Source organism: Hipposideros armiger, unplaced genomic scaffold, assembly GCF_001890085.2.
Source record: "Hipposideros armiger isolate ML-2016 unplaced genomic scaffold, ASM189008v1 scaffold_198, whole genome shotgun sequence".
Lineage (NCBI taxonomy): Eukaryota > Metazoa > Chordata > Mammalia > Chiroptera > Hipposideridae > Hipposideros > Hipposideros armiger.
The window spans coordinates 1,926,252-1,946,527 of NW_017731548.1; the positions used below are offsets into that span (position 1 = coordinate 1,926,252).

Consider the following 20,276-nt stretch of genomic DNA (forward strand, 5'->3'; position numbering starts at 1 on the left):
TCCCTCAAGGCTGAAATAATGATTAATAATATTAATTTAAAAGGTAAATTGTTTGATCCAACAGCACCATTGAGTCAAAATATAAAAGAAAAAATTACATTAAAATTAAAAATTTTAGTTTGTAAAATAAGTAAAACATTATAGAGATGAAATACCTCGAATATAACTCATATATTGGATATAAATATATGTGCTATTCAATTCCTCCACTTAGAAAGCTACCAATCTATTGAAAGAAACAGGCACATGCACACAGCTATAAAACATCAAGTGATATATATCACAGACAATGGCTACAGATAACAAAATATGAGGAGGTAAGTTTATAAAAGATAGAAAAAGCCAGAGACTACTACAGAAATGGTGATATTTGAACTTGGCTATAAACAGGGTGACCATACTTCCCTATTCTTCCAGTATATTCCTTCATGAAGCAGCCAGACTGATCTTTTTAATCATAAATCAGATCATGTTACTCTTTTGCTCAATACCCTTCACTACTTTTCACATTACTTAGGATAAAGTCACAAATCTTTACTGGCTCATTTGGCTCATCTCCAGCCTCATCTCAAGCCACTACCCCTACTGCTCAATAATCTGTAGACATACTAGCCTCCTATCTGTTTATTTTATTATTTCTAAACTCTGAGTCTTCGTAATACTTCTCTCCTGAATGTTTTACACCCCACCTTTTCCTGATGATTTCTTGCTTATCCCTTTAGTACTTAGCTTAAACAGTTCTTTAAAGAAGTCTCCCCTGACTCCCTAATGTATAATGAAGATCCTCTGTTATACTCTCGCCTTCAGAGGACCCTATATTTTTCTTTCCTAGTATTTGTCAAAGGTTGTATCTATATCTTTTATTCCTGTAAGTATTTGTTTAATATCAGTCTCTTTTACTAGACTATAAACTATGTGAGGCAGGAAGCAAGTCTGTTTTGCTCACCACTATGCTAGCACAAATAGAAGCTTAAGAATTATCTCTTCATTAAATGAATAAAATCAATAAATTATAATTATATATTGCAAGTTTCAGGGTGACTAAATGGTATGAAAAATTACTTTAAAAAGGGTCTTTGGAGTTACTGGGGAACAATCCAAGATGGTGGAGTAGATACACACTGTGCTTGCCTCCTTCCATGATCACATTAAAATTACAGCTAGATTATAGAACAGTCAACCTGGAGAACCATCTGAAGTCTAGCTGAACAGAAATTTTATAACTAAGGATATAAAGAAGAAGCCACATGCAGCAGAGACGTGAAACAGGGTGGCCCCAGATCTCTGTATGGCGGATGAAAATTGGGAGGGATATCTCGCCCAGGGGTTCCCTCCTTTGGAGGAGTGAGGGGCCCCAGCCCCACACCAGGCTCCCCAGCCAAAAGTACTGGTGATGAGAAGAGGAGCCCCCGCAGCTTCTGCCTGTGACAAACAGTCTGTCCAGGTAGGATGGAAGGCTGCAGGAAACCCAAAACTCCTCTTAAAGGGCCCCAGCACAGATTCGCCCACAGGCATTCACCCTGAGCTCCGGCGGAGGGACAGGTGCTTCAGGGAGCATCAGAGGCATACAGCCACAGACTGAGGTGTGTGGCTTTTGGGGAGGCCTGGGGACATTTGGCAAAATCCCTCTGTGAGTTCCTCTTCCCTTGCAGAGAGCAGGCAGGTACCATCTTTCCTGTGCTGAGCTCGACCCCACTATGGCCAAATCTGATCTGATTGGCCTGGTGAGCTCCGCAGCCCCGCCCCACAACTTCAAACCACTGGAGCCTTTATCTGCAGCTGAACCTTACAGATGGGGCAATCAGCTGCGGGCGGCAGGTGGCAGCAGGCCTTGGTGTGCCCTGGGTTTTTGCGGAGATACTCCAACCCCGGTGCAGGTGGCAGTCATTTTCAGTTCACACCGTGGCCTCTCTCACATGCCTGCAGGTACAGCATAGGCAACAAGCAACTGTGGCTCACTCTATCGCTTGTACCAGGTACTCCCTGGCCAGTCACAGGCAGTGGGTGATCTGGGCCTGTACCACAGCCCCTCCAAAGAGGTACCAGAACCAACATACTTGGAGCTTGTGTTCAGACCACAGCAGAGCACCACCCAATTAGCCCCACAAGCGGCACACCCAAAGGGCGGTCTCAATAGGCACCGAGCCCGCTGGGGCAAATCCCACTCCCTGTGGTAAGCCTCCCAGCACAGCAGCCCATAAGCTGTGGATGTGGTCAAACCCCACAGCCAGTCAGCCTGAGGATCAATCCCACCCACTGACATGCCAGTAGCAATCAGGCTCAAATATAACAGGAGGGCACATATAACCCAAACAAGGGACACTCCAGGAGCACCTGACTCAGGTGACCAGGGGCCTGTGTCAGGGCCTCATAGGGCACCTACTACATAAGGTTACCTGGCAAAAGATGTAGCAGATTTACCTAATACAGAGAAACAAACAGAGAGAAAGACACAATGAAGAAACAAAGATATACGCCCCAAATGAAAGAGCAGGAAAAAACTCCAAAAAAAGAACTAAACGAAATGCAGGCAAGCAACTTACCAGATACAGGGTTCAAAACACTGGTGACAAGCATGTTCAAGGAACTTAGTGAGGACTTCAACAAAGAGAAAGCAAGCATAAAAAAAGGTCATAGAAACCATAGAAAAGGACCAGTCTGTTTTTGTTTTTGTTTTTGTTTTTTGTTTTTTTAGCTGAGCCATCCTGCTACCTGATGGCAGCTCAGCGGCTGCTCAGATCGGGGTGGACTCGAACCGCTGTTGCTCAGAGCTCAAACTCTTGAGCGAGTTCTTAACCAACTGAGCCACTCGGCCAGCCCTTTTCTTGTTTTTTTTTTTTTTTTGAAAAGGACCAGTCTGAAATGAAGAACACAATAACTGAAATGAAGAATGCACCAGAAGGAATCACTAGCAGACTAGATGAAGCAGAGATCAAATCAATGATTTTGAAGACAAGGTAGCAGAAAACACCCAATCGGAACAGTGAAAGAAAAAAGAATTAAAAAAAAATGAGGCTAGGTAAGAGGCCTCTGGGACAGCATCAAGTGTAATGCATTAGCATCACAGGGGTACCAGAAGGAGAAGAGAGAAAGCAAGGGATTGAGAACCTATATGAAGAAATAATGACTGAAAACTTCCCTAACCTGGCAAAGGAAATAGACATACAAGACAAGCAAGCGCAGAGAGTCCCAAACAAGATGAATCCAAACAGGCCCACACCAAGACACATTACAATTAAAACAGCAAAGGTTAAAGACAAAGGGAGAATCATAAAAGCAGCATGAGAAAGGCAAATAGTAATTTATAAGGGAGCCCCCATGAGACTATCAGCTGATTTCTCAACAGAAACTTTGCAGGCCAGGAGGGATTGGAACAAAATATTCAAAGTGATGAACACCAAGGATCTACAACCAAAACTACTCTACCCAGCAAGACTATCGTTTAAAATCGAAAAACAGATAAAGCACTTCCCAGACAGGAAAAAGCTAAAAGAGTTCATCACCACCAAACCAGTATTACAAGGCATGTTAAAGGGACTTCTTTAAGATGGGAGAAAAAAAAAGATGAATAATAAATGGCAATAGTTACATATCTGGTACATATATATAATGGAATATTTCTTGGCCATAGAAGGGAATGGGTTCTCGCCATCTGCTGCAGCATGGATGGACCTGGAGGGTATTATGCTGAGTGGAGTGTCAGACAGAGAAAGACAGGTGCAATGTGATTTCACTTATATATGGAATCTAAAAAATAAAATAAACAAACAAAACATACAAACTCATAGACAGAGAACATTTTGATGGTTGCCAGATGGGAAGGGGGTTTAGGGGGTGGGTGAAAAATGGAAATAGATTAAGAAATACAAATTGGCTGTTATAGTCATGTGGATGTAGGGTATAGCTGAAGGAATATAATCAAATAATATTGTTATGCCTATGGTATCAGATGGATTCTAGATTTGTTGGGGTGATAAGATGGGAGGAGAGTTGGGGGACAGGGTGAAAAAGGTGAAGGGATTAAGATAAGTACAAACTGGTAGTTACAAAATAGTCATCGGGATGTAAAGCAAAACATAAGGAATATAGTCAATAATATGGTAATAATAACTGTGTATGGTATCAGATGGGTACTAGACTAGGCAGGGGGATCACTTCTTAAAGTATATAAATGTCGAATCACTATGCTGTACTACTGAAATACAAAATAATATTGAATTTTAACTGTAGTTGAAAAATTTAAAAAGCAGTGAAAAAGGTGAAGGGGAATAAGATGTTCAGATTTCCAGGTATAAAACAAGTAAGTCCCGGGAAGGAAATGTGCAGCATGGGGAATATAGTCAATTATTGTGATAGCACAGTGTGGTGTCAGGTGGTTGCTGGACTTACGGTGATCACGTGTTTAGGTATGTAAATGTTGAACAACTATGGTGTACACCTGAAACTGATGTAATATTGTATGTTAGCTATACTTTTCAATACAAATCTTTTTTTAAAAAGGCTGTTTAGAAGGAGAAGAACTAAGTTGGAGGACTGACACTACCAGCTTCAATAACTACTATAAAACTACAGTAACCAAGACAACATGTTGCTGGCAAAAGAATGGACCAATAAGTCAATAGAACAGAACAGGGGCCCAGAAATAGACCCCTATAGAGTTAAGTGATCACCGACAAAGGAGCAAAGGCAATACAATGGAGTAAAGATAGTCTTTTCCACAAATGGTGCCATAACAATTGGATTCACATGCAAATAAATAAATAAATAAATAAATAAATAAATAAATAAAACATCTAGAGACAGATTTTACACCCTTTATAAAAATTAACTCAAAATGGATCACAGACCAAATGTAAAATGCAAAACCATAAAGTTCTTAGATAACATAGGAGAAAACCTAGATGATTTGGGTATGGCGATGCCTTTTAAGATACAACACCAGAGATACTATCTATGAAAGAAATAATACATAAGCTGAGTTTCATTAAAATTAAAAACTTCTGTACAAAAGACAGAGTCAAGAGAATGAAAGATAAGCCATAGACTGGGACAAAATATTTGCAAAAGACACAATCTGATAAAAGACTGTTATCAAAAATATACAAAGAACTTTTGAAACTCAACAATAAGAAATCAAACAACCTGTTTAAAAAAAACAGGCGAAAGACCTTAACAGATACTGCATCAAAGAAGACACACAGATAGAAAATAAGCCCATGAGAAGGTGCTCCACATCATATGTCATCAGGGAAATGTAACTTACAACAACAGTGAGCTAGTACAACAGAGCTATCAGAATGACCAAAATCCAGAACACCGACTACGCCAAATGCTGGTGAGGATGTGGAGCAACAGGAACTCGCATTCATTGCTGGTAGGAACACAAAACGGCACAGCAACTTTGGAAGGCAGTCTGGCAGTTTCTTAGAAAACTAAACATACTCTTCCCATAAAAATCCAGCAGTCAAACTCCTAGGAGTTACATACTCCCCAAACGAGTTAAAAACTATGTCCACACAAAAACCTTCACATGGATGTTTACAGCAGCTTTATTCATAAATACCATAACCTGGAAACAACCAGGATGTCCTTCAGCAGGTGAATGGATAAATAAACTGTGGTCCATCCAGGCAACGGAAAACTACTCACTGCTAAAACAAAAGAAGCTACCAAGCATGAAAAATTATGGAGGAACCTTAATTGTGTATTACTTATACTTAGTGAAAAAAGTCACTCTGAAAAAAATATAGACTATATGATTCCATCCACTAGATGACATTCTGGAAAAGGCACACCATGGAATCAATAAAGATCAGTGGTTAGTTGCCGGAGTGAAGGTGAGGGGACTGATGAATACGCAGAGCACAGAGGATCTTTAGGGCAACGAAAATACTCTGCATGGTATTATAATGATGGACATATGTCATTATACATTTGTCCAAGCTGACAGGATATACAAAACCAACACTGAACCCTAAGTAGACTATGGGCTTTGGGTGATCATCATGTGTCAGTGCAGCTTAATTCTTAGCAAGAAATGGTACCATTCTGGTGAGTGACACTGATAATCAGGGAGGCTATGCATGGGTGTGGGGAGGGGATATAAGACAAATCTTTTTCCTTCCCCTCAATTTAGTTACAAACCTAAAACTGCTCTAAATATATAATATAAAGTCTAAAAAAAAAGGCTCTTTGCAAAGAGCTAACAGAAAAAGAGACTAACAAATGTGAGACATCTACTCTGTGTCAGATATTGTGTTAAGCATTTTGCATATAATATTTCATTTTACCATTTAAATAATCCAAGGAAGTAGGAGCTGCTCATCGTCTTTCCAGATGAGCTTGAGCTTTGTCTGCATGCAGGGATAAGTACTTTTTTTCATTTAATAACATTATTTCATTTAAAATATAAAACTGTCCCTAAGAATAGACTTCATTTTTCTATTCTATCATAAGTATCATCACTGTAAAAAAAGGTATACGCCGGGTATTCATTTAATTTATTCAAAAACACTTATTTAGCACCTACTATGCATCAGACATTATTCTACGTATTAGAGATGCACTGTGGACAAAAAGAGATCAAAATCCCTTCTATTATGGAGTTTGTATTTTGATGGGAAACAAAAAACAAAACTTCTAAATAAATAAAATATACTATACAGTAGATAGTAATAAATGCTGAAAATAAAGCAGCAAAATGCAATGTAAAATGTTTGGGGAAAGAAGTAGAGTTTTAGACAAAGTGGCTACAGAAAGCTTTTTTGAGAAAGTCCATGTGAATTGAAGCCTGAAGAAAGTGGGAGAGCTCGCTAGCCACATGGATTTTTTTGGAGAAAGCATTCCATGTAAGCCATGCCAGCAGGCTTGAAGCATAGCCAGGGAGCCACAACGCCTGGAACAAGAACCAGGGCAAGTCATAGGAGCGGAGGTTCAAGAATTCACAAAGGCCAGATCACGCACCTTCGCACCCACCTCTCACTCACTCACTCTGCTGCGGCCAAACTGGCTTCTCTGACTATTTTGTGAACAGCGTACGCACCTCTTTCTTTTGCATGTTGTTCCCTCTGCTTGAAATGCACAGATAGGCCTTTGCTCAAGTGGTTCCTCATCAGAGTAGAATTCTCTGACCATTCTGTCAAAAACAGCACACTTCTTTGTCCTTGTAGGTCACTGTATGTTTTATTTTGTTTTGTCTCCGTGATATGGGAAGCTTTTGGAGCAGCATTGTACAGATAGGATTTTGTGACATGAAGAAAATGTTTTGTGCTGTCTAATGGTGACACCAGCCACATGTGGCTATTGAGTACTTGAGTGTGTCTCCTGCAACCAAGGCACTGAATTTTAAATTAAACTTAATTTTCATTAATCAAATTTGAATAGCCACATATGACTTGTGGTTACCATCTTGCATAGTACAGCTCTGGAGGTTTATGAGCCAATGAACAAAAGGATACTTAAATAAGAATCAATCATACTGTTGTGTTGAGAATGGATTTTAGAAGGTCAAGGGCAGAAGCAGGACAACTACTGAAAATGCTGATGCAGTAAGTGAGACATGGTGGCGCCTAGGATCAGGTGACATCAAAGGTAATGGTGAGAAGTGGTCAAATGCTGGATACATTTTATGACAGAGACAACAGGATTTGCTGAGGGGCTCAATGCTGGATGTATGAAGAGTGCTTAAGATAAGAGCAACATTCATGGCTGGCGCATCTGTAAGACTGCAGCTCCCCTTGGCTGAGATGGAGACAAACTGCTTTTAGAGAAAAGCTAGGAACTCAGTTTTGTCATCCTAAGTGTGACATAACTAACAGATATCCAAATGTCAGATGCCAAGTACACAGATGTATATACAGGTCTAAGGAGAAGGAAGCGATCTGGACTACAGAAAAGTGATACACAAAAGAGAAGTGGTCCAAACGACTGTGCCTTTCTAGAAAATCAACTACTCAGGAAGATTATAGAGAACACAACACATCCTTAAAGATTTAAAGTTCAGTGACCCCCTTAAGAAAGGATGATAATAGAAATATTGTGTTTTTCAGTTAGTCAGCACTGGGAATTAATATGCAGGAAAGGACAGAAGATACCTGCTCTTCTGAAGGGTCCTACTGCCAGTCTTTCTGTCAATCTAATGAGATATCATAAAGGGTAAGCAGAGCAGACAATGCATCTGATATGTTACCATGTGACCAACACGCTAAAGGTCACTGTCCTTTAGTTGTATTTTAATTACATGGTGAAATATTAAAACACAAACCATATACAGGTTTATACATTTAAGACAATATGCTGAATCATACAAGCTGAACTACTAGCAGTATAATGTTATAGTCCTGACTATATATAACTTAAGTAGATAAATTCCATTTAGATAACACAAAAGGAGAGACAATGTCTATAGCTGGGCAAAATGTTCACATTATTGTTACTCTGTATGATGGTTGAATTTTAAGTGTCATCTTGGCTGGGCCATGGTGTTGAGTTGTTTGGTCAAATACCAGTCTAGGCCTTGCTATGAAATATATGGTATATGTAATTCACAACTACAATCAATTGACTTTAAGTAAAAGGTATTATTCTCAATAATGTGGGTGGGCTTCATCCAATCAGGTGAAGAAAAGACTGGGGTTTCCTGAAGAAGGAATTCTGTCTCAAGCCTGCAACAGAAACCCTGCCCAAGTTTCCAGCCTGCCAGCTTGCCCTACAGATGTCAGGCTTGCCAGCCCCCACAATCACATGAGTCGATTTTTTCAAATAAATCTGTCTTTATCTGTGTCTCACATACATTTTATTGGTTCTGTTTCTGTGTTTCTCTGAAGAAACCTGACTGACAGACTCTGCCTCTACTTGTACAAGCTGTGTGATACTATGTACATATTATGTAACCTCTGAATTTTTTAGTTTGTCCATTGTAATATGTAGAAAATTTTAGTATTAAACTTAATACAGATGTTCAGAAGGTTAAATAAAACAATCCTTGTGAATGTCTTAGTATTGGCTTAACAAACAATAAATATTTGGAAAATGTTAGATGCCATAGTAGTATTATTATAAGAAACAAATATCAAGTATTGACTATTTTTAAAGACATCATGTTATGATATTACTTTAAATTCAAGAATAACGCAGTTTTCTTAAATCTGTCTTACACTTGAAATCTCAGGACAGTTGGTCGAATACTATCCTGATCATATTCAAATGTTCTTCCCCAACAGGATAGCTTCTACCAGAATTCTTCATGGTAGTGTTCTGTCCCCAATTAACCAACCCCTAACCTCTGCCATATAGGCAATTAACAAAAACATCTAATGGGATCAAATAAAATGAAGATATAAAAATGAATAACATTAACAATCTAAACATAGTGACATCCTTTACTACTATTTTTCTAGAAAACTTCATTGTGCAGAGGAAAAAAATTTATGCCCACAAAACTTTAGAGAAGAGAACATTTGTAATTTATAAACAACCAATGTTGGTTTAATTGTACTATGGAGGGAAAATTTTAAAAAGAATGTATTACCTCTCCACAGTAAATGCTCATATTATTATTACTTGTATGTAAGAAAACTAAGAATGATATAAATTTAATAAGAAGGGAGATTTGACTCTTAGATTAAATTAGTTGCCTAAACAAATTTTGTATCATTACATATACCGTATTTGCCGGCGTATAAGACAACTCGGCGTATAAGACGACCCCCTAACATTTCCACTCAAAATACAGAGTTTGTTATATGGTCGGCTGTGTGCGATTTTGCGAGTGTGGTAAAATCGCATAACAGCAAAATCGCATAACAGCCGAGCATACACCCAGCAGCGCTGCTGATGCCTGAACGGTATGTGGAATGAAGTGGGCGGGCATCGGGAGGCCACTATGGCAAGGGGCAAGCACTATGGGCAGTCTATCTGAAGTGTACCTGGCGTATAAGACGACCCCCCACTTGGAGGCATATTTTTCAGGGCCAAAAAATCGTCTTATACGCCGGCAAATACGGTAATTATAAATTAGAAATAACTTCTATTGGAGCCACTTTTAAAAGTTGATATTTTCTCCAAAATCATTCTAAAGAGGCATTACTGAAGATACCAAAAAAAAAAAAGAATTCTAGTAATTTTTTATACTTTAAATCATATTTTCTAAATAATTTAAAAATTTAGTCCTTTTCCACTTCTAACTCTTAGAATTAGCCTATGAATTATCATTTACTTGTAATCTGTTATCACTCACCTATGAGAAACTGCTCCCCAGGCACCATGCTTATTTGTGAGAATATTAAGGATCTTCTGTTTCAGCTGATTTGCTGTAACGTGGTCTCGATGTTTGGCAGCACTAATTAGATGGTCACACATCTTTTCCTCCTCTCTTCTGTCAGCAGCATATTGGGCACACTGTGACTATAAGGAAATACAAATCATGCATGATGATTAATGTGTAACTTCCACTGTGCATAAGTAAGGAATGATATCTAACCTTAAGTTAAAAGATAACAATTCACTTTCAAAACTCAGATAATGTAATCTTTGAAAGTTTATTCTCAAGAATACATATAGTAACCTTTCACACTTGTACATGTGTTTCTATGTATTTATACATAAAGTACATATAAAATAATTTGGCTAATGTTATATAAAGTCATTAATAACTTTTACAGTTTCTTCCAATTCTGAAATTTTGATTTTAATATATTCCAAAAATAATCATTTTTGAAACAAAATCAATGTGTTAAAAATGTAAGTCGACTGATTATTTTAATCAATATAGTACATATCTTACTTAAAATAAGAGTTATGTTCCTGAAAATTATATATAGGTAAAATAAACTTGCTTTTTAATTTAAAGTTTTCCATTTCATAAATGTCAATATTGTGTAAAAAAAAGCAATGGTTTAGGACTTTGAACCTGGATTTTGTTTCACACTTTATTAAAATGATTTTTTTCCCATTGTACTCAGTTTTATATTTGTAGAATGAGGAGCTAAGAGAAGATGTTCTCTACAATCTCTCTCAGCTGTACAATTTAACGTGTTCAAAGGTTCTCGTAATAAGCACCATCTTATTCTTATATTTTCCAATAATCAGTTGTCCTGTCAGCTATCTGCATTCATGCTCACTGCTATTAGTAACATAGTTCAATCAATCTCATTGTGCATCAAAAGGTTCAATATGAACATAAACATGACCATTTTTAATCATGTTTCTTTTTTTATATAATGATTTTTATATAGAGTGGGTTGACTATAAATTTTAACATTAACAAGTATGTAATATGAGTCATATAACTAGGAAGAAAAAAAATCTCATACATCTGAAAAAATACATATAACTAGTTCACATTCATCATTACTATGTAAAAATCTGTTTCATGGAAGGTATTTAAACATGTCCCTCCCATCTATCTATTGATATAGACTACTACCACAACTCATCTCTTTCAGGAAATAACCCTACAGTAATCTAAGAAGGATTAATTCATTTTCCAATTTATCTTTTTGTATAGGGAATCACCAATTAGTACAATGATCTGCCTCCATAATGAGGTTAATATTTCATTAGCTCATTGGAGAGTAAAATTAAATTTTCATTTTTCTTCCTTAACAATTACATTGGTTAACTGAAAAAACTGTGAAGTAGTTATCTCAAATTAAATATACTTTTTCTCTTGATTACAGGTTTATATGGGAGATAAATTCCTCAGAAAGTTCTAGTAGAATGTCATGATTTTTATAAAATCTTTTACAATTTAAAAATGGTTTTGTGTGAAACACACACACACACACACACATGCACACACACACAATAAATGCATTTACTATTGTAATATAGCTCTAACCTAAAATGAACAAATTCAAACATTTGGGTTAAAAACAATATATATATTCATTAAGTAACAATGATAACGCTCTCAAACTTAGATTGCCATTAGGATTTTATGTATATATAGTTTAAAAATCACTGAGTCTTCATATCCCCCCTTCATAGCTTCTTATCACCTTTGGCCATGCATCTTCAATAGGAGTAATCTCATCCCCACGGGGGTGAAAATTGGTGTTGGGGGTATGTGAAAAAAGTCTTACCCTTTTTACGTATAAAGCTCAGAGGTTTATATAGTACACAAACAGATATGTAGCATATTGGTAGTAATAAAATTTTACTGGGGAACAATTAGGACAAAAACTGTAAAAAGATTCCTTAGGGGCACAATAATGAAAAAAAGGTTTAAAATTTATACTTTGCTGGGTTAAACATGTGTTGAAGGTGGTAATTAATATCTAGCTGCTTAAAATCCATTTTAAGTGTTTTCACATGACACATATTGATTTGCTTATATCCTCAAAAAATATCTTGATTTTCTTAGTAGAAATATAATTGAGTCAAAAGTGATCCTGCCGGGAATTCAGTTAATATTCCAAATCTTATTTACTAACAGAAGTAAAAAATTAAATGAATATTCTTATTGTTGTTCTGACATATCTTATACCTAAACATATTCTTCAAAGAACAGGTAACTCAGTCTTTTCTTGTCATCCAGATTATGGCATGATACCCTGATAAATAGCCAAACGTTATTCATTGTTGAGGTGATATGAAACTTCACTTTGACCAACACTTAATTGTCAATGTACTTTCATCAAAGTTTAAAACATTTGGTACTCTTCAAAATAAGGTTGTTGCAATCCCATATAACAACTGTGTGCTGTGTCATCTGACAAATGAAGCAGAAATTACTGGTAAGTGCCTAGAGTCATTTCCCTGTCTCATGCTTCTCAGCTAGCCAGGTCAGAGATCACTAGGCTTAGGACATCGACTTGCACGACTAAGAGAGCTGGTTTACTGAGATAAAAACCCTATCAAAACGGAAATCTCGGACTCTGCATTCCCACCACACAATACTTGTTCACGTGTTGCATCAGGGGAATAAATTAGTGAGTTATTTATAATTTTCAAGGCCACTGACAGTCTAACCTAAGCCAAACACCAGATCACCTAAATATTTCTGAAACCAATTTTGTTTTGTAAATTGAATGAACTGAAGTAGTTGATATATTTAAAACACTGAAATCAGGATATCTGTTGAATTGAGGCAATACAAGTAATGGTGAACAATTATTGACATGCTAGAAAAACAAAAAATATTTTAAATTAAAAAATGATTACTATGAAATATATAGTGCTTCAATATTCTTTAATATTTGCATATAAAATAGAAGCTATAGTTAATTTGTTCTTTATTCAAGGAACTTACAATAATTTTAAAACTATTATATTTCCATATATGTGCTTCAATTGTCAATAAAATATCAATTATAAAAATGAAATATAAACTAAAATTATCTATGGCTATTCTAAAGATGGATACTTTAATAAATAATGAATTACTGAATGTCTGGCAAAACTGAGTTTCCTTATATAACTGCTTATATACCCATATCTAATTGTATGTAAGTTCTGCTAGCTTAAAAATTACTAAAGTGATTGCCTTATAAAATTTTATTTCTTGTTACCAAATGGTTAGTCACAGCGCAGGAGGGATCTCTTCATGTTGTAAATAAGGTGAAAATAAACTTGTGTTCTGGGTTTGACATTTACTAAAGAACTGAAATGCCTTCAGTAAAATTTTCCTCTAAAAAAAACCCCTTTTACTGTAAGGTTACCATTGGTGACAGCTGGCTGATAACAGACAGACAGACTCTAATGTTTTCCCCAAACCTTACCTCAAACTCTGCATGCTTATGTACATCCTCGGCTCTCTGTCTGTTCAAAATGAACTCTGCTTCATTTGCAACACGAACTATGTGGTCCTTCATTGCATGGCATAGTAATCTGAAAAGAAAAATACTTTTGTAATTATTATTAATAGCTCTGGTTAATCCAACTTTTTCAATAATCAAACTTCTGTACTGCAAATATTAAATATGTATAAATTTCAGAGAAAGCGACATTATAAAATACAGAAATATGCCATAAAACTGTTATAGCAATGCCTCTATTAAATATAGTGTCTTGGGGCTGGCCAAGTGGCTCAGTTGGCTAAGAGCTCGCACACTGAGCAACAGCGGTTCAAGTCCCGGCCCGAGCTGAGCTGCTGCTTAGCTGCCAACAGGTGGCAGGATGGCTCAGCTAACAAACAAACAAACAAACAAAAAATAAATACAGTGTCTTGTGAACAAATCATTCACTTAATTCAATAAAGTCAGTTAATGAAATAAAAATAAAGGATTTTTGATGGAATGTTTTAAAATGGTTAAAACAACAGAATTCACTATCTTGGAAGTAAATTTTCACACGAGTGCTAGATGACCATATATTAAGGAATCTATAGATTGGATTATTTAATTAATACACATGATATGACTAAATGGCATAAAAAATTAATTAAAATGTTAAAATTCTAAATTCTAAGATGGAACTACAGTGAAACAAAGTTTAAGAAATGCAAACATGGGAGGCAGCTATGCTCACTGCTATATCACTAACGCAAGATGTGGTACATACATACAATGGAATACTACTCAGCCAGAAGAAAAGATGAAATACTACCATCTGTGACCACATGGATGGATCCTGAGATTATCATCCTAAGCAAAATAAGTCACACAGAAAAAGTCAAGAACCATATGACTTCACTCAGATGTGGGATATAAAACTGAAAGCAACAAATGAACAAGACAAAGAGACAAACAAAAACTCATAGACACAGACAACAGTTTAGTGGTTACCAGAGGGTAATGGGGGAATAGGGAAGAAGAGGACAAAGGGGGTCAAACCTATGGTGATGGAAGGAGATTTTACTTTCAGTGGTGAACACACAATACAATATATAGATGATTACAGATTTGAAACCTATACAATTTTATTAATCAGTGTCACCCCAATAAATTCAATAAAAATGCAAACATGGAGCAAATGTTTTTTAACAAGAAAAGTTATTTATTTATATATTCAAATTGTCTTTTTTTGTATTGTAAGATACACAGTGAGCAGCCTCTCACAAGATCCCCTTTCCGCTTGATTTCCAACCTCAGTAGGCACCCACTGTTATGGGTTTCTTACATGTTTTCAGTGATTTTTAAAATATACATAAGAAAATACAATTATATTGTTTTTCACCACTTTGTTACACTGATATTAGTATATTATACGGTTTTCTCTATCTAGCTTTTCTCCCTTAGCAGTGTATCTTGGAGATCCTTTCATGTCTACACAGCATGGACAGAGGTTATTTCCAAAGATGGTTGCAACAATAACTCCCATCCCACATGCTCTTTTGGAGTGTGATTTTGTCACTGCTCCATCAAAAAGAGGAATCTTTTTCCATTCCCCTTAGGGCTGCCCAGGGACCTCCTTATGACCAACAGAATACAACAGAAGTGATGCTATGTGACTTTTGAGGCTAGGGTATGAGGTACCTTGCAGCTTTTGCCTTCTTTCTTGGAACTGTCTCTTATAGAATCTGTTGCAATGCTAAGAGATGCTCACAGCATGTGGAGAAACTCAAGAACAGAGGTGCTCAGGCTACCAGACCTGGATGAGCTACCAGCCCATAACCAGCCTCCCAGGTTAGGCAGCCCCAGACAACTCTACAGGGAGCAAATGAATTGTTTTGCTAAGCCCAGTCAATGAGACTCATGAGAGAGTAAAAAAAAAAAAAATGGCAGTTGGTTTAAGCCACACAATGATGATAATGATGATGATGATGATGATGATGATGATGATGATGATGATGATAATACTGACCATAAAAACTATCACCAAACTGTTTATGGAGAGCTAGGTAGTAACATAGTTTATACATTATACTTCATCCTCACAAGAGTCCTCAGAGATATAGATCGTTATTTTCATTTTTAAGAATAAGAAACCACAGCTCAGAAAAATTAAGTTCCTTGTCCCAGATCATTAAGTTTTAAAATAATTATCATAATGTTATTAATCAACAATATTTTTTAAAGTAAAACCTTTTAATTGTGTTTATTTCTGCTATCCTTCTGTGGACATTCTAACTAATTCATTTCATTTGGCTAATTAAAAACAATGACTAGGCTTTTTCACATCTTTTAAAATATTTTCTTTCACAATAAGCAATTACTCTGTTTAAAAAAAATCACAGGATATTTGAAAGTTAATTTTAAGACCTTCTGGGTTTTTATGAAAGTGCAAAATTATGAAATAATTTCAGTTCCTTTACCTATACCTCTTTTTGTGGATACTCGTTATTTCTTTATGAGTACTTCTATCTCTTTATCTTTGGTGTTCTACAATGCCAGTACCATGCATCTAGCATGGGGTTTTTTTATTATTATTATTAGTTTCAAGTGTACAAAACAATCCAATAGTTATCCTTTTCATGGGTTTCTTTTTATTTATCCTACTGAGGTACATTTTGATTCCTGTACTTCTATGTTCATGTTTTGGTTTCAATCAGTTCTTTTTTTTTTAAGATTTTTTTTATTGGGGAATTAGGGGATGGAAACAGCGCTGGGGAATTGGGGGAAGGGGAACAGACAACTTACTGTCCTTTTGTTCTTCAGTCTAGTTGTGGAGGATGTTGCTTCACTGGCCCAAGTTGGCACCATCATTGCGCTCTTCCCGGGCGAGGCAGATCAGTCGCCGGCCTCTGGACGGCTGCTCACAGCGGCTGCTGGCCGCTTATGCTGGCTGCTGGCTACACACGGTAGCCCAGGCAACCCACTGCAGCAGGGGCTGCAGCCTATGCCATCGCTGGCAACTCAGGGCAGCCCAGCTCCAGGTTGAGCTGTTGTTCAGCATCTTAGCTGTAGAGGACAGTGTCACTGGCCCTCATCTGTGGGATCCGAACCGGGGTCCTCTGGCATCCCAAGCTAGCTCTTAACCAATGTGCCACTCGGCCAGCCCTCAATCAGTTCTTAAATATTCATAACAATCATCTGTTAAAATATTTCATATACTCTGTATCCTTTGCTTTTTTAATTCTATTGATTTGTAAATTAAACATTCTCATTCCACTTCCATAGCTCTTAAAACTGCTTTCATTTTTCATCTCTTTCTCCCTCTGCATTCTAGATAAATTTTTAAAAATATATGTTCCAAGTCACTAAATCTCTCCAACTTTGTTTAATCTGATGAATCATCAATAGATGGACTATTTTTCCAAATTATACTTTAAAATTCTACAAGTTTCAGTTTTCAAAATCTTCCTGTTCATTTTGATGATCTTATTCATTCAACTTTGTGTGTATTTCCTCTATTTCACTATCCTAATTGTCACAGTCGATGGAGATCTAATTTTTGGGGTTTTTTTTATTGAAAATGACTTTCAATCTCATAGTCATCTTTGATTGTTACATCATTTGTGGTTTTAATCTGCGGGAGTCCAAAGGACGTAATGTAGGTATGTTTGCTTTTATTTCTGCTGATATTAGGGAGACCCCATAAGAACCACTTCATCCTCTCTTAAGGATGTTGGCTTAACTTGAAAGTCCTCGGCTAGATTCTTTACTTAATTTTTGGCCCAAGGTTTAAAATCCCAACAGCACAGCTGCCTTAAGGGAACTCCTAAACCATTTATAAGACCCATGTTGCCTCAAAGATCATACTCCATGTAAGGTCTGAATGAATGTAGTGTCGGAAGGCACCAGAAGGTAACCTCTGATCACTGAGTAAATGCTGCTTTGATAAAAGTTCCTATTGACTTTCAGTCCATTGAAATGTGACTTTTAAATAGTTCTATACTAAATTAATCATCAAGTTTTGTCAATTTTACCTCCTTAATATATTTGAATGTTTATTCATTCCACTAACACTGCTTTAATTTAAGCCTCAATCCTCTTTTATTTGGGTTACAACAGCCCCCTAATTTTTCTGTCTCCTCCAAATCTTTCGTCCTTCCAACATATTTGTCACTTTAACATTAGTGTTACTTAAAATTAAATTTCTTCAGTGAATACTTACAACAGACAACAGTCAAACATATTTGATGTAGATGTCTGTTTACTCTCTGACCTTCTCTGCAGCCACTTGATCATACATACTCTATGTTCTAGAAAAGCCTTTCAGTTCCGTTACTGAGTCACGCTATCCCTCGCCTTTATTTGTGGCATTTCTTCTTCCTGCAACTTCTGTCATTCCCTCCTCCCAATGGAGCCAAAAGATCTCACAATTTCTCAAATGTTCTGGGAATCACAATATTTATTGCATTGTCTATTGTGTTTCCTTCTTTTCTTTTTAACAAGTCTCTCAGACTGTGAGGTTCTTTAAATAAGTTATAATGCTGATTCACCTGTGCATCCAGTATGATTTGCACAGTACCTATCATAAAGTATGAACTCATCCATATTATAAGGCTAAATGGATAAATTGGCTGCATAAATGTTGGAAGGAGGGCAAAGAACATACTGGCTTTTAATAATAGGGTAGTTTCTTCACATTATGAAATTCTATGAGACATTTAACACAGAAAATGAGGCAAATAAAAATAAAAATATGAGATAACTCAGGAATATCGGTTACAGAACACTTTCCTCTTCACAGTATCTATACAGCATAGGAAGGGAATGAAGTGGTCTTCAGCATCTACTGTAAGTTTATTTTTCAAAGGAAATTGAAAAAGGAAATAGAACGGGAATCATATTCATTCCTGTTCTACTGTAAAATAGGGTTGTTATGGATATAGGAAAGAAGTCAGGACACAAAACAAAGCATTGTATTTCCAACAGAATAGACACCAGCAAGACAAGTACTGATGTTTTAGGAAGGATACAATCTTATGCAGTTTGTTATAATATAAATTGCTTGTTTTTGAGCCGAGATTTTGAGTCTGGATTTTAAATATACATAACTTCCATAATTTGATGAAAGAAAAAAAAATCAATAGAAAGGCAACAGGAGAATTCAAATTAGTCTTCCATCACCAGCAGATGAATGAGGGGATAAAAGGCAGGACTCGTTTGTATTAAGGTTCTGCCTTTTAATATATGACTTGGACAAATAATTTTCCCTGTATCGGAGTTTTAGTTTCTTGATTACTATTTCAGAAGTCCTATAAACCGGAGGAAAGAGTAAATGCCCAAACTGTAAGATTATATTTTAAGATTCCAATTTATTTAGTCAAGAAGACAGACTGATTGGAAGTCAAGTGGCTGTGCACAGTGCAGGAGCAGGTGTAATCCCTCAGTGTCATTCAAAAGGAAAGCAGAGAGTTTCTGGTGACACTGCAAGGGAGATAGAGTCTGGCTGGATTGGAGAAGTTCAGTTTCTTCCAGTGCATAGTACTTTAATAGAGTTTTTAAAAATGTGGAAAAACATACAATTTTTATTTAAAAATATTTTTAGTTTAAAATTTTTTTGCTTTGGAAAATATTTACAAGCTTTTGGATCTACTAGTTCATGATCCAATTTAATGCCAACATGTCTTCACCTGATGAAAACAGAACAAATGCCTTGTTACCCTGAAAAGTATCTGACACTAACTTTCCTGCATTACCCAAAAATAAATTTCCTTTAAAAAGGAAAAACAATTACATCATATGGCTGTTAGGAGCAACTAAGCGATTATTTGTAAAGTCTTTGACATATACTAAGCACACAAAAATTGTACACATTGATACACTGGTTATCATTATACTCATTAGAAGAAAAAAACAGATGACAGAAATTGATATTTAGCTATATGGAGCTGGGGTTTCAAAGCATTTCTTCAAATTCATACCTTAGATTTGTAATTTGCGTATTAGTTTTGAACTGTGATACTAATCAAACTCTTGTTTTGAAGCATGACTCAATTTACTCAATTTCATGAGCTGTGAAATACAAAGGTTAGAAAACTGGGGCATAGTGTGGTCTATGTAGAAACTTCTGAGTCTACTGGTGCTAAAGAAGGGAAGATGGAAAAATAGACCCTAGAGACTTAGAAATCTACATATAAGGCTACCATATATATAAATATATATATATATGTGTGTGTGTGTATACACACACATATATGTATGCATATGTGTGTATATATGTATATACATATGTATATATGTGTGTGTATATATATATATATATATATATATATATATATATGAAGACTAGTTATTCTCTTAAAATACTAAATACTTCTATTTGTGTCTTCAAATAAATCTCATAATGTCAAATATATAAAGCAGATTGTTACATTAATCTATCATGAACTTAATAGTTATACTTAGAGCAGCATAGAAAAAAACTGACAGTTTATTACTATGTTTACGTTGAGAGCTGTGGGTAAAGATGTTGATAATTTTACATGGCTGCTAAGATGAGTGAAT

At 36.1% G+C, this 20,276-nt stretch overlaps 1 protein-coding gene across 1 annotated transcript in view; it reads right to left on the reverse strand.

Moving 5' to 3' along the window:
- NBEA (neurobeachin) overlaps positions 1 to 20,276 on the reverse strand; it is a 707,336-nt gene that overhangs the window by 300,357 nt on the left and 386,703 nt on the right. Inside the window, exons 36-37 of the mRNA XM_019653151.1 lie at positions 13,722 to 13,830; positions 10,238 to 10,404 (exon numbers count right to left, since the gene is read on the reverse strand). Of these exons, the coding sequence (XP_019508696.1) occupies positions 10,238 to 10,404; positions 13,722 to 13,830 (276 nt within the window). The remainder of the gene's footprint in view (positions 1 to 10,237; positions 10,405 to 13,721; positions 13,831 to 20,276) is intronic.